This window comes from Hippoglossus stenolepis, chromosome 1 (genome assembly GCF_022539355.2).
Source record: "Hippoglossus stenolepis isolate QCI-W04-F060 chromosome 1, HSTE1.2, whole genome shotgun sequence".
In the NCBI taxonomy this organism is placed as follows: Eukaryota; Metazoa; Chordata; class Actinopteri; order Pleuronectiformes; family Pleuronectidae; genus Hippoglossus; species Hippoglossus stenolepis.
Genome location: NC_061483.1, coordinates 5,751,419 through 5,765,750, shown reverse-complemented (window position 1 = coordinate 5,765,750; position 14,332 = coordinate 5,751,419). Strand labels below are relative to the sequence as shown.

The 14,332-nt window shown below is 40.1% G+C and overlaps 1 protein-coding gene across 1 annotated transcript in view; it reads right to left on the bottom strand.

Moving 5' to 3' along the window:
• Positions 1–14,102, bottom strand: part of ddb1 (damage-specific DNA binding protein 1) — a 38,442-nt gene extending 24,340 nt beyond the window's left edge. Inside the window, exons 1-12 of the mRNA XM_035153276.2 lie at positions 13,920–14,102; positions 12,490–12,638; positions 12,028–12,144; positions 11,474–11,695; positions 11,184–11,298; positions 10,590–10,687; positions 6,974–7,132; positions 5,633–5,716; positions 4,442–4,558; positions 1,863–1,965; positions 1,128–1,203; positions 941–1,049 (exon numbers count right to left, since the gene is read on the bottom strand). Coding sequence (XP_035009167.1) covers positions 941–1,049; positions 1,128–1,203; positions 1,863–1,965; positions 4,442–4,558; positions 5,633–5,716; positions 6,974–7,132; positions 10,590–10,687; positions 11,184–11,298; positions 11,474–11,695; positions 12,028–12,144; positions 12,490–12,638; positions 13,920–13,980 — 1,410 coding nt within the window. The 5' untranslated portion in view covers positions 13,981–14,102. The remainder of the gene's footprint in view (positions 1–940; positions 1,050–1,127; positions 1,204–1,862; positions 1,966–4,441; positions 4,559–5,632; positions 5,717–6,973; positions 7,133–10,589; positions 10,688–11,183; positions 11,299–11,473; positions 11,696–12,027; positions 12,145–12,489; positions 12,639–13,919) is intronic.
• Between the last annotated feature and the right edge of the window lie 230 nt (positions 14,103–14,332).

Here is a 14,332-nt window from a genome sequence, read left to right as displayed (position 1 = left end):
CGAGTCTGTGCCAGGATCGTTGCTGCACTTTTTAAATGACAGAAAAGAAACTATAAATTAAAGCTCAAAGATCATTTTACCACAATTTTACAATGAAAACGAGATAAATCAATTTTCTTTTAATCCAAAAACGACCTAACAAACGATGCTTATACTAGATTCTTGAGCCCAGAGATTATGTTCAACTAGAATTACTGCCTCATGGTTGTTCGCCTCCTCCAACAAGTCAAGCAGCAGTTGATCTCTGTCCACACACAATATACGTAGTGAGTTCTTGGCAGGAATTTAATAAAAAAAGGTCACAGGACATTATGAAGTCACGGTGAAGTTGACCTTTTAACATTTGGATGTGAATTGTCCATACTACTTCACTATTTTTCCTGTGTGCGTGAAATTCTGTCACAAGTACCACATGAATTCTTTGTTTATGACCAAAACCATTTTTCGTTTGAGGTCACAGTGAACTCCTCTAACTCTGATGGGGGGGGGGGAAAGAGTCAAATCCTCTTAGAACATGAACAGGTTTGTATTTTAATGCTGGTTGTCATAACAACGTAAAAAATTTGTGGATGAAGGTCTAACAGTCGGCAGAATTCCCCGCAGGTTTCATCCTCATTTCAAAAAGGCAGGCCGGAACTTGAATTTAAATGAAGTGCTATATTCATCTCGACCGAGTTTAAAATACATGAAGTCCTTTTTGCGCTCTTCATATTCAAAACTGCCCCTTTCAATCATGTATGATTCCACTGCAGCAAAGTGTCTCTTATTAAATGAAGGAAAGGCCACAGTTGAAAATTTCATTGCTATAATTAATTTTGAATGAAAAATATACGGCAATTCAGTTAATTCTAGAAGAGAAGGCTCACATCAAATGAGTGTCAATGTTAAACCAATGCATGTTCAGCTGATGAAACAAGTGTGTGCATGTGTGTTTACAAACCTGAATGAGTTGCTGGTGCGCCACGTTTCCACAGTAAAACGTCTGCTGGTTGTCCACAAAGCCGGGAAGTTCCGTTTCCTCCACTTCCTCACCACTCAGCATCAACACTCTGGGGGTAAACATGCTCTTAAAACGACATCCAGAATCGACTGTGCAGTATCTGGCATGCCGCACGGCAAACACTCACCGCGTTTGGCCCACAAAAGACAGCACCAGCATGTCATCTGTCTCTCTACCGGCCTCAGAGCGGAGCGGCCACAAACCTTGAAGGGAATACCGGCAAAAAATATTGTGTTAGAAAGAAATGACGCTTTCTCCATCATTCTGGAGGGTAAAAGAAATACAATATCCAGCAAGCACCCAATTCGATCTTTAACTATTACATCTGTCAAATGTTAACATGTTGGAAGATGTACAGGTTGCAGGGCCCCCTCGGAGAGCCATTGATTGGCTGAGTGAATAATTGCCTCTCATCAAGAGGCCAGGGGAGAAGGCAGCGTCTGAGACTTTTAGGGCAGAACTGGTCAATAAAAAGCTGAAGCCTAACAAGTGCGAGAAGACCTGAACTGGCCTGTGTGTCTCATTTAAGCACCGCAGAACCACCAAGGGAGCAGGACCTAATTTTCAGGGATTAAGACGTGTCTGCCGTCATTAAAATGGATGGATTTCTTCAACTTGGCAGCTCACTCGTGCAGACATAGCAGCACTCGTTGTTTTACACACCTAACCTCGGTGATACCGAGCCGCGCTCACACGCCGAGCTTAGATGAACAAAAGCTGGTGTCTTGGCCAGGCGACAGAAACAGATGTGTGGGTTGAAGTGGCTCTGCTGTCAAGTCAGCAGAGGATTAAGGTCCAGATAAAGTCAAGACTTGAGAGAGGGGTGAAGAGACACAGGCGCACACGTACAGAGCACACAAACCTTTGATTCCCGGCAGGTCAATGCTGGCATGCTCATGAATCCCAATGCCGTTGCGGATAATCCGAAGAGAGCCCTCCTTGAATGCACCTGAGCATGTCACCAGCTAAAAGCAGCAAAGAGAGACACAAAGACATGAAGTGAGACACGAGGAGACAGATTTCTGTCCTTTTCAAAGAATATTATGAGGATTAGCCTGTTGTTCTCTTCAACATCTTTTCATTTTTAATTCTACTCCTTTATGTTATACAACCATTTTTTGTAATTTTTTCCCACCGTTAAAATCTGTGGCAATAACGTACAAAATGATGACCACTAATTGCTGATATGAATTTGGCAAGTGTTTTGTCAATAAAACTAAATGCATGCTATGATTTTCAAAATGTCAAATGTCAGTGAGGCAATCAACTGAAATTCAAACTGCATAATTAGTTTTCAAATCATATTGATGCTGAATGGGCCTCACATTTCAGAAATTGGAAAAAGGGAATATTTACATTTTGTGTCTGAAAATCATTTCTGCTCCAGTTAGTATTTAAGAAATACACGGACACAAAAACTTAAAGGAATCATGATGTTCATGTGTTTCTCAGTGTGTGTGTGTGCGCGCACGTGTCTGTGTGTGCGTGTGTGCGCATCGGGATGGAACTCCGCCGTGCGCGATACAGAGAGCAGAGGAGAAATCTAAACGCGTGACCATGTAGAGACAGAAATGACATGCCGTCGTGTAAATAAGATAAATAACATCAGGCCATTTAGTTTGTTTAATAAAAGAGCAAGCTATAGACCTGTTTCATAGGAAAGGTAACCTTAAATGACTTATGTTGAGATCTGGCGCTATATTAAAAAAAGGGGCTCCCCCTAATATAATGGTAGGGGAAACACTGCTTGAAATATTCAGGTTCAGTGGTGGTTGTAGTTGTAAACAGAGTAGAGAATAGTGCTCCCAGTTCTAGACGAAGATGTGATGAAACGTACAAGTTATGGTAGAAGTACCAGTCAGCGTCACAGCAGTGAGTGTTACTAGCTGCTGTTGTACAGATTTAAGAATCAGTATCAGTTTATAATAGAGCTCGAGTGAGATTGCCAACACAAACATGACAACAGAGTCAGGATCCAACACCCTGAAGGTAAATAATCCTGCCGTCTGTTCAGTCTGACTGGAGAGCACCAGAATGTGAATTTATTCATTCAGCCATGGAACACTAACAGGATTAATACCACAGCCCATAATAATCTCAGCCCCTACCACCTGCCACCCAACACCTTCTTCCTAATGGAAATAACCATTGCAAACCTGGCAACCCACGTTCAGTCCCCCCCGAGCGTGTTTGCAAATGAACTCACACACTCTGTTTGACTGAGCGTAGGTTCATAAACCCCGATTTGTGTGTGAATACAATATTTTTCTCCTTTGACTCTCGCACTAAATCCGAGGTTATATTATTTTGCCCCGCAGCCAATGCCTCAATCCTCAACTGTCTTGGAATGAGCCTGCACCAATTAACCAGGTCAAATGCTCCGTGGGATTTTCAGCAAATAGCAAAATTGAAACAATTGTGCTTGGATTTAGAGGATATGTGGATGAATACAGTCAGTGACTGAATATGTGCTGGGCTGTACCCAGAGTCTGGCTGAGTGCTCCAGTGGACCGCTGCCTCTGGAACCACATCAAGCACCCGGAGGCCTGGTCTCAAACACCTGCCAACAAAACCCTCTGTACTGCATCCCTCCATACTTCACTGTAACATCTCCAGCTGCCTCAGTGATTCGACACAAAGGAGCACAAGCGCAAGTGTTTGTTTGGTTTTTTTTAGGGTAAAACTAGGAGATTTCTGCATCTATTTGTCAAAGAACGAGCCAAAAAAAAAACAAAGGACTCAATCAGCAGCTGGTTGAAATGAACACAGAAAGAATCAGGTTTGGATATTACGGAGAAAAGAGAGATTATATTTTTAACCTTTTGTAGTAGATTGTGTCTTCATGTTGCCTTTTAACATTCAGTTATGAATCACATCATATTCAGAATACAAAGTGTGCGATAACTGCTGAAGGTAAACAAACTGAAGTACACACAAGTGCCACAGATGATGAGTTGTTAGCATACAGGCAGACGGGGGGAACGGCCGAGGAGGAGGAGAGGTCTTCACTGTCACTTTTAGAGGGTGTAAATATTATTAGAGGAAATGATAGGCACAGCAATCTGCCTCTTTGTAATGGAACAAGAAAGACAATTTAGCTTTGTGTACTCCAGATGCATTTTAACAACCAGGTATGACTGCAGTCCAGCTAAATCATACCGAGACACAACTGGGATACCAGGTGCATGTAAATGGAAACTGGTAACAAAGGAATTAGAGCAGACAAAGGAAGAAGATGCTGACAAGAGGAAAACACAGAGGAGGACTGACCACAAGCCGCACCGTGTACTCAGTGACTGTAAAGAAGGTTTTCTGTATTCACCGTGTCGTGCCTACCTCTTCTGGTGAATACCTCAAGAAACCTTCTACTCTGATTGATTTCAGTGTAAAACTGTAATGTTTCTGTGAAGTTAAAGACAAATACAGGATTTAGTTTTTTACCTGACCCTGGCCTTGCCTCTCCAGGTCGACAACACACATGTCAACGATGGGCCCCAAGTTAGTGAACGTCTCCATCACCGCCACATACGAGCCCTGGTCGTTGCTGTCGACGTTGAGCTGCAGAGAAACAAACAGATTCAGACCAATGACCACTTGTCTTTTGTCCTCCATGAAGGAAGTTATGTTATCATCCGTTGGTCAGTAGGATTACACAAACACCGCTGGACGGATTACAATGAAACAGGAAGCTTGTTATATGGGTCAGAGAATTATCCTTTGAATCTTTGTGTGGCAATTTTAAAAAGTGATTGCTTTTGTTAGACTTGTTTCTGTTCATCGACATGTTTCCTGTTTTTATGGAATTTCAGCAGCTCACAGTATAAAGTTAAGTGCTAAACTTCTCCAGGTATAAAAAAAAAAGACAAAGTTTAGGTCACCAGACCCTGACATTATATAAATTTAATAGAAAACAGCTTCATAGATGCTTTTTTTCAGGGAATAAGAAATTTGTTTACCTCCAACATCTTTCCTGCAGCAGTGGAAGTAAATTAAGCCTCGGAAGTTTGCTACCAATTCCTATAGGTGTCCCAACTTTTGATTAATTACAAACCCTCTGTCTGTGCAAAGGCGGTGTGCGAAACCGTGTGACTACACCCGCTGATGCATTATTAGGACAATAGTGCACTGCAGGGAGTAGTGGTGTTTATTTCTATCAGAGGAGTAAGAAAGGGGCAATAACAAAGGAAGTGGTCAAAAGTTCATCCTACAGCAACATAATGACCTGAAACAATCGAGAGTGTGGCCTCACTTGATGGAGGAGCAGCACAGAGTCCAGGCTGAGACTCCATACAGCTGGTTTGGGATGAATAGGACAGAGGGTTTGTAAACTTATCAGAGTTAGAGCGAGATTTATAAACAATATTGGGTTTCTACTGTGGAGGGAAGGTCAGGAGTGTGTGTTTGGCTTCTGGACAGGTAAAAATGTTTTAATTAAATTTAGTTTAACAAGATGATAATGTTTATTTGTTCTATGCATTAATTACAGAGACGATCAAACATGTAAATTTATATAACAGAGGGAAAATGTAGGTGATTCTAACACTTCTGACCAGTAGTACACTTCCAAAAACCCGAAAACATACCTTTGTATTTACAGCTGGTCAAAACTTCATGAATTTAATAACTACTTACCTTCACTAACTGTGAGTCGCCCAGTCTGGAGCCGACGAACACCACCCCGTTGTCCAAGTAGGTCAAACACTCAGCAATAGACGTCTGTCAATGGAGAGGAACATAAGACATTTTAGTCTCTTAGGTCATGGCCACAGTGGAGCTACAACTAATTATCATTTCGTTTTCGATCAATAATCCTATTATTTTATGATTAATCATTTATTTAGTCAATCTTTTAACATGAGACATGACATTTCTCCGTTTGTCTAATCAGCAGTTCATCATCATAGTTAACTCACTGTCATGCGAAACAATAAAAGCAGCAAATTCTCACACTTACTAAAAGTTAAGTTAAGTTTTTATCACTGCAGACTTTGTGTAAAATCAATAAAAAACTACAAATAACCAATTTATATAATAGATTAATTGTTTCAACAGGTTTTTTCTTCCTTTCCTACCCAACTGTTTTGTTTTCACTGTTGGCAAAATAAAATGAACAATTATGAGACATCACTTTAAGATGTGGTAATTTCAGATGAGATTTGTTTTGTTAGTTTTTGACCTTTAAAACAAACTAATTATTAATCGAGAATAATTGTCAGGTTGTTAGTAAATGAAAATAATGATTATTTGCAGAGCAGCTTGTGTCTGACAGCAGGAAGAGAAAGGTCACTGAGAACAAATGTTGTTCAGTATGTTGAAAGACAAATGACGGTGAAGGCAGATAATGGTATTGATGAACATTTGTTGTTTGCAGAATGGAAGAGAGGGAACAGTAGAAAACATGTGTTCAAATTGCAGGTTCGAGCATTTGAAGGTTTTATCTGAAAAACAGACAGATCTCTGTTGTAGATGATCTTACACAATCTACACCACTATTCATATAGAACAAAGAATCTTTCTGTCAACGACTTTAATGAAGAGCTACTGCTACCTGTTGACATTTAGAATGATTTTAAAAGCTCTGACTCGACAGAACTACTCTGCTCGACTGTTGCCTTGCTCCCGCATCACTCTGCAGACTATCAATGAAAGCATTTTACCTTTTTAAACTCCTTGACTCGTCTAAATCAACTTTAAAAGGGATAAGTGACACACTGGCAAGCGAGCAACAAAGAGGTGGGATCATTTCTCCTCATGCAGACTGATCCATTATCTCCTGTCAGGTCCATAAACCATTAAAAAGTCAATCGTAGCAAAGTGGGGACTGAGAGAAAAAAGGCAGCAGGGGAGGAAAATATTCAAACAACACAAAGGGCGGTTGAGGTGGAGAGCGAAGACAGGAGAAAAGACAAGAGGACAGGCAGGTGAACAGAGTGAAGACAGGCAGAGATACAGAGAAAACGATAAATAAAGCACCTCTCCGAGAAGCTCCACGTGCAAGTCTTTGAGCGCCACTGTGCCGTCCATGAGCTCCTCCTTTTCCAGCAGCAGCATGAACAGACGTCCCTCCATGTCCCCGAGCAGGTAGCGCGAGCCGTTGGGGTCCACTCGGTTGTGACAGACGATGGTGCTTTGCTGAAATGGAGACAGGGACACATGCAGAACGTTCAAAAGCCTGCAAAACCTGCACAAATTAAATCAGTGCCAAGATGGGGCTCACCTCGTGCTTTATCTGAGTACTGTATGAAAACATCAACGTATAGTATAGCCACAGGGACCTTTCTTCACTACGCTTGCTTTATCATCTGTCATTATGAAGGAGAACAGTGAGGAGTTTCCCCTAGGCAAAACTTTAAACTACAGACTCTTCAAACTTTGCCTGACGAGAGAAGCAAGGATTAAATAAGGCAGGAACGCGGGTACGCTACAAAAGGATGAATATGAAGCTTAATACATAAAGAAAAGGATTCCACACGTCCGGGAACATTTTCCATTATAAGTTGAAAGTCGATTACAAATGTAAATGTGACACACGGGGGGCATTAATATTGAAAGATTTAGCACAATAGTAGGAGTTGGAGCGTGACTTATACAAAATTGTTGGAGCTGAAACATATTTTGATATTTAAATATTTAAAAAAATTATACACTGGCAGATTTGTTTTAATAATGTAAAGCATATTAAAAAGGATCCATTAAACATGGAAATTAAACATGACACGTGACCAAGATGTGTGCGGATGGAGGATAAATAATTCAATAATAACCATTTAAAAATTATCTATATTTGGTTGTATTTGTGTTTTCTTTATATTTATAATAAAGATTAGATTGTGGTTTAATTGTAAAGTATCAAGCCTCGATTACATTTCTACTTGTGATACATAACTTGTCTTATAAAACGTTTCCCATGAACAGAACTCTCAGCTTTAATCCAAGTTAACACTTTAACTTGTTAGATGCTTTTGACTGGAGCCTCCTGTCTCCACTATCACAACTAGATAAGTTGCTGTTCAGGCTGGAATAGAAATCATGATTGGAATTGCCATCAAAATCACAATGTGTGACTGAGCCTGCTCTACTCTTCCTCCAAAGGAAGGTGTTGTTATTGTCATTGTCTACTGTACAAGCGGAGTCAATTTCTCACTTGATCGAACCTTTACAAGAATCATTTCTTTTACAATCCTCCAGCCTGTTGTGTTGCTTATATTTTTTTTATCCACTTTTACTGTCACAGCTTCAAAAAACCTCTTGCAATCCTGTCAACTGAAAGGCAGGCAATTAGCGTGTTTGATTCTGCGAGTGAAAATAGTTTGCCGAACCAACATAGGCCAATTTACAGAAAAGTATAATATGAGCTCACACACATTAAGTAAAGCTCCACAACTTCTTTGGAGTCACATTCATTTTTCACTTCTGAGCTTGAAAGGGAAAATGTAATAATTAGTTGTCAAAAAATGTTGTTATATATCAAAAGAAGCATCTGTGTCTTCACTAAAAGTGTGCCTCCGCACACACTGAATACTAATGGAAAATTAGGTGCGAAAGAAAGTCCAAAATAAAAACGTCAGCTTCATTTAGAATGGATGATTCCATTAGTCACATAGCAGAAGCTCCACTACCTCTTCCCTCTAACGTCTAATGAGTAATGGTGGGCGATGCGACGATGGAAACAGAGTTGTAACAGAGACAAGACAGCTTGCAAGACAATTGAGTTAGATAATCAGGGAGGGCGGTTTGGAGACAGGACTGATCAACAGCACACAGATATGAGCCGCTGCTCAGGATGAGATAACTCGAGGCTTGGATGCATTTCAAGCTACACTTAAGGTGCATCTTTTATTTCTGATATCAGTGTCTCTGTGAGGACAACTTTGTGGTGCAGCTAAACAACACTCCGTGCAACTTGCATATTTAAAATGTAATTTTTTAGATTTTAGAGATTACCTCTTACTTGTACTGCGACAAAATGACTACTTTACTTCCTTGTTACTTAAAAACTATTATAATACTAAATAAAGGAAGAAAAAGAAGATTCTGTTAATTGTGATAAAAAAACCTTGGATGGATATTAAACATGAAAGTCGAGACATTTAAATTACAAAAGGGACAACAAGCTCTAAACATTAGATTGTGACATTTCTGCAGCGAACAACATAACTGACAAACATTCAGGTACAAACAATAAAGGCCTTCAATAGTGAGCATACCTCTGCCGAGGCCTAACAGTCCTCTTAAATTCAATCAAGCTGCACAAAACTTCATATCACTGCATATCACCCATATCACATCTTTCCACCTAGTTTTGTGCTGATCCATCCAGGAGTTATTTACGGAATCTCGCTTACAAATAATAAACCATGCAAACCAACCAATAAACAAAAGGACAGTGGGGGGAAACCATCTCCTTGGCAGAAGTAATGAGCACCACCATTAACGTGTATCAAACACTTTATAAAACAAGTACTTCATACCTCAGTTTAAATATGGGACACATAATTATTTCAGCATGAAGTATCTCATTCTCGTGCTTTTTATCTACAGCAGGTGGATGAGTGAACATTTTCATGTGCTACTGAGTCAGAGTTTTAATAGAAATCATAAAAAAAAATCTGATTGCATCCCCTAATCGTCAAGTTAATCAGAAAAAGCTCATGTTGAATGAACACGGATCAATGACCCTTTATCGGTCTGACAAGTTAGTTATCAACAAAGTCATTAACTCTCACACAGACATTTTCATCATGAAGACAGATCAAAACTGTGCAACACTTACTTAGAAGCTGCTACAGCCAAATAACTTCAAGTAAAATTACTCCTTTCTTTTCCAACATTTGGCAGAAAAGTGCAGCGAGTGAGTGTGAGAAAATATTCTCTAATTATAGAAGCAGGATGATGCTGAAGAGCTCCTTTGAGCTTTGTTGAATGTGCACGACAGCACAGACTGCAACTTCATCTTGATAACGCTAAAAGCAGCGGTGTATCGGGAGATTAAGTCATCATCACAGCAGTTATAAACCTTCCTTTAAATCCAATTTCAACATCAAACACAAGATTCATGACCAAAAAAAAAAACGTACACGTGCACCTCAGGGTCTCGTAAATGCAGCAAAACATCCTTTTTAACTCGACACAATTTTTGCCGGAGCCTCTACTACCCATTTAACATGAGAGTGAATTTTACCCGTCAAGCAGAGACAGTCCAATTATGATGGGTTTACGTGTGTGTGTGTGTGTGTGTGTCTGACAACACAGATAAGAGGAGAAACCTATGACGCTAAATTTCATCAACCTTGCAGGAGAATTTCCTAACTTGTTTTGTGTCCTTTGTACAAAAAGGTTAGTTGTTGGGCTGAGACACGTGAGACACACCCTTCAATCATCTTGTCTCTTTATACTTTACATGATGGGGGCTACAGATCTGGTGTTTAATTGAACTCTAATTTCCAAAGTAACGGCTCCCGTAACGCGAATATACGCTGTAACATACTGGAAAGAAATTCAATGAAAACATTTAAAAGGATTTTTACATAACACATAAATGTTATAATCTCAAAAAAAGAGAGCAAAAGCTTTTATGTGATGTCTTTACCTTGATAGTAGGAGGAGCAATGGCCAAGTATTTGTCTCCGTTGTGGTAGGTGATGGATTCCTGTCCTATGATTATAGCTCCACCAAATGGCTCTGGCACTAAAATACAAGCACATAAACAAGAGTGTGAAAAAATGCTGAATCTGCACAATTTCGGGATTTAAACAGTTTGTGGATTTTAAACAGGCTGATGTTTAAGTATGGCTGCAACTAATAACGTTCTATTACCATATGTTACAGCTTTATTATCTACCTCTGGGTTGTTAATTGATCAATTACTCACCAACTGCCTTCGCTCCACCTTGCTGAGGCGCTTTTTTATTTCCTAAATGTTTAAAAACCCAGAAGGTTCTGAGAGGAAAAATCTGTACTATACTAATTTAATCTATACTAAGTGTTGAATATACAGATATGGCATTTTCTATTGGGAAGGGCTGTTAAGCCAGAAAGCATTTGTAATAGGCCTATATTCTGAATACATAATCTACTGAAATCCATATAAAAACTAGATGACAAAAACGTGACTGCAGTACTTTCTGTGCTACTAATTTCTAATTGTTGACTTTAGTTATTATACAGTATAAGCACCGATTACCTGGGATGACCATTGACGCCTCAGCCTCCACATTCTCCTGTTTCCAGGGGCCCTTGTTGAACTCCTTCTCCCTCAGAGAGACCTCATAGGTCTTCACATGGCGTCCCTGGGGGTCCTACAGTACACAACAGGACACCAGGTTGCAACGTTAAGGCAGGAGTATAAACAAAAATTAAGTCGTAGTCATCCTCATCATCATTCAACTGCTTCCACACATAATACAACAACATATCGAATTTACAAACACCAAACACACACTCCTACTTCCATGTACTTCTCCCCTCCTGTACCTGGTAGATGAAGCAGACAGTTGGAGCCTGGCAGCCGTACAGGAAGTGCACATCGATGACCTGCAGCTCCTCCAGTCTGATGTTAAAGGCCTTGAGCTCGCGGTTGTCCCGGTCCAGTGGGATCACCTTAAACAGCCCGTCGTAAAGCCGCAGACCAATCATGCGGCATTCTGGGTCGACAATTCCGATGATGCCGGTCTCAGAGGGACGTCCAATACGATCCTGATAAAAAGAGCATTTGGTTTAGAAATGTTTTATGGCAGCAGTGTACTGTACTTCACAAAAAAAAGAATATATCACATCTGGTGTGTCATCAGACTGCTGTTGAATAAAGTGAAGGTACAAAATCGATTTCATGTTTTATACTCAAAACTGAGATCTGAGAATTCCACTGATGAACATGAACGAAACACTGGTGTATTTAACAAGTTTAATGATGGAAATTCACAATATACACTCCTCTTTATATGATCTAAAGGTAAATCCCCTGAAATCCATGTGTTTGTTGATTAAATATTACAGTACAGCGTATCTTGTTTTGCCGTATTACCCACCTGGACATTTCCGTGGGCACGTGTGATGATATCAATGCTGTCCCCGTTCTGCTTGTATTCGAGGATGCAGGCGTTGTACTTGGATGTGAGAATGAACAGCAGGTCTTTGCTTTCACCCTGAACAAATAAAAAACAAAGACACTGAAGTCGTCAAAGAGCAAACATCCATCAGCCTTATTTTATTTTAATCAACAGACTTGAACAGGCTGCAGCAGTGACATTGATTATATGATCAATCTCAGCCAGCCTAAATTGAAGAGACAGATCTTAACAGTGTATGAATCCACCTGTCTGCCCTAAGCCAACTATATTATGGGATGATTGTCAATTTATTCATAATTCTCTGTTATTTGCTTTATTTCAAATTTAATTAAACAGAAACCAGGATTATCGACTTGAACAAATTGAGAAACATTCCACTTAGTTATTGATTATACACACATACATACTCAAAATGCCTACCTTGGGCCGGAAGAGCTCCATAACAGCAATCTTTCCATACATGCCCACTTCCTTGACGGGCCTCAGCCCCTCTGGTGTGACCACATAGATCTCCAACCGTGTGTTTTTGGCTATGAGCAGATTGAGATCTTCTGCAGAGGTGAAGTGACCTGAAAACATCAACATTTAGTGTTTATTAATCAAAATGAGAAAAGAGAAGATGATGACTTTTATCAATTTATCATAAAATCACATCACAAACTACCTGTTTTTGGTGTAAAGAAAATATTCAATATTCGTAAAAATTGTGTGGAACCGAGTAAACCAAGAAATTAGTCTTAATTTAGAAAATCACCAGCAAATAGCATTTTTGTTGATAAATCAGAGTATCCAAATTAGTATTACTAAAAACAACACAATGGTCAATCAGTTTTATAAAAAAATACATTTCAGTCATTTATTAGTCTGTTTTTTTTGCTGTTATTTAAACAAAATGTTGATTTAAGACATCATCTGTACATCTTGGATTCATCAGTATGTTCTGAACAAGAGTGGAGAGAAGCCTTTTCACAGATATGGGAACAGACAGAGGTCATCTTATCATCATAATATCACAATAACAAGGACAAATTAAGGTTTATACAGATGCTAAAGGTTAATTCATACTGTTTGTGCAATGCAAATTCCATATTGTACTCATATATCCTGATGAGTACCTCAATCTACACTAACCCATGTTTTCTCATAAGCTCTTCCTGTATTGTACGCAAATCTCAACCTATAGATTAAGCGGTAGCTAAAGATGTGAAATACATGTATTGTAAACAGTACAATAGCAGATGTACACAATGTCTATGATATAGAAATACTCAGGTTAAGTACAAGTACCTCAGACGTGTGTTCAGGTGTGACACTAGTGTTAAAATGTGTAGTTACACGTGCACATGGAAGTGAATGCAACGGGAGCGAACATGTAACTCGTGTGCTTTTGGTTTATTAACGGTGTCAACACCTGCTTTTACATTTCCTCTATTTCCTGGCCCGTTACATCAAAGGACAATTAGCTTGCTTATTATTGTTCCAACACGTGCACGTGTCACAGTTTAATGTAAATAACGTGTTATTGGATAATAATGATTATGGGAAACGCTCCTTTGATCTGTGGTGGGACAACCAGTTCAACCCGACACCAGCTACACACCGAACCCGGGACAACGGCTGCTCGGGCTCGGGAACACACACACACGACCGGGACGCGTCGGTGTCGCGGCCCGCGCACGGTAAACCCGCGGCTAACGTCGCAAGCAAACATTTGAGTTAGCAAAACAAAGGCTAGCTGCGGCTACGGGCCTGTCCGGAGCAGGGGACGCGTAGCGCGGGAGCTCGGCGGCTAACACACAGGTGGCGAACAGGGCTGCGGGAAAAACACTCAACGCTCGGCGGGTATTTACCGGTGATGCAGGCGTTCACCGCCGTGGGTTTCTGCGCTGTTACCACGTAGTTGTACGACATTTTCCCAAACAACACAAGACGAACACCGGAGAAGTGTTTTGATCTCACACGAGTGACAAAATCATTGATAATAACACTCCCGGAAGTAGTTAGCTGTTGGTGCGAGCACGGAGCATCACAAGCTAGCGGTGCCAGAGGAGCGGTGACCCGGGGGTGGAGCGCCCCCTGTGCCGGGGAGGACAGTTTACATCACATATCGTACACGTTAGACATTATTACACATTCTACCGCACAGTTGAGCTCAATAATACAAAGTAGATTTTATCCGAGTACAATTTTATCAATATTTATTACAACTGATACACACACAGTGAAAACTACATGTACAAATATGCACTTACTATATGTAGAC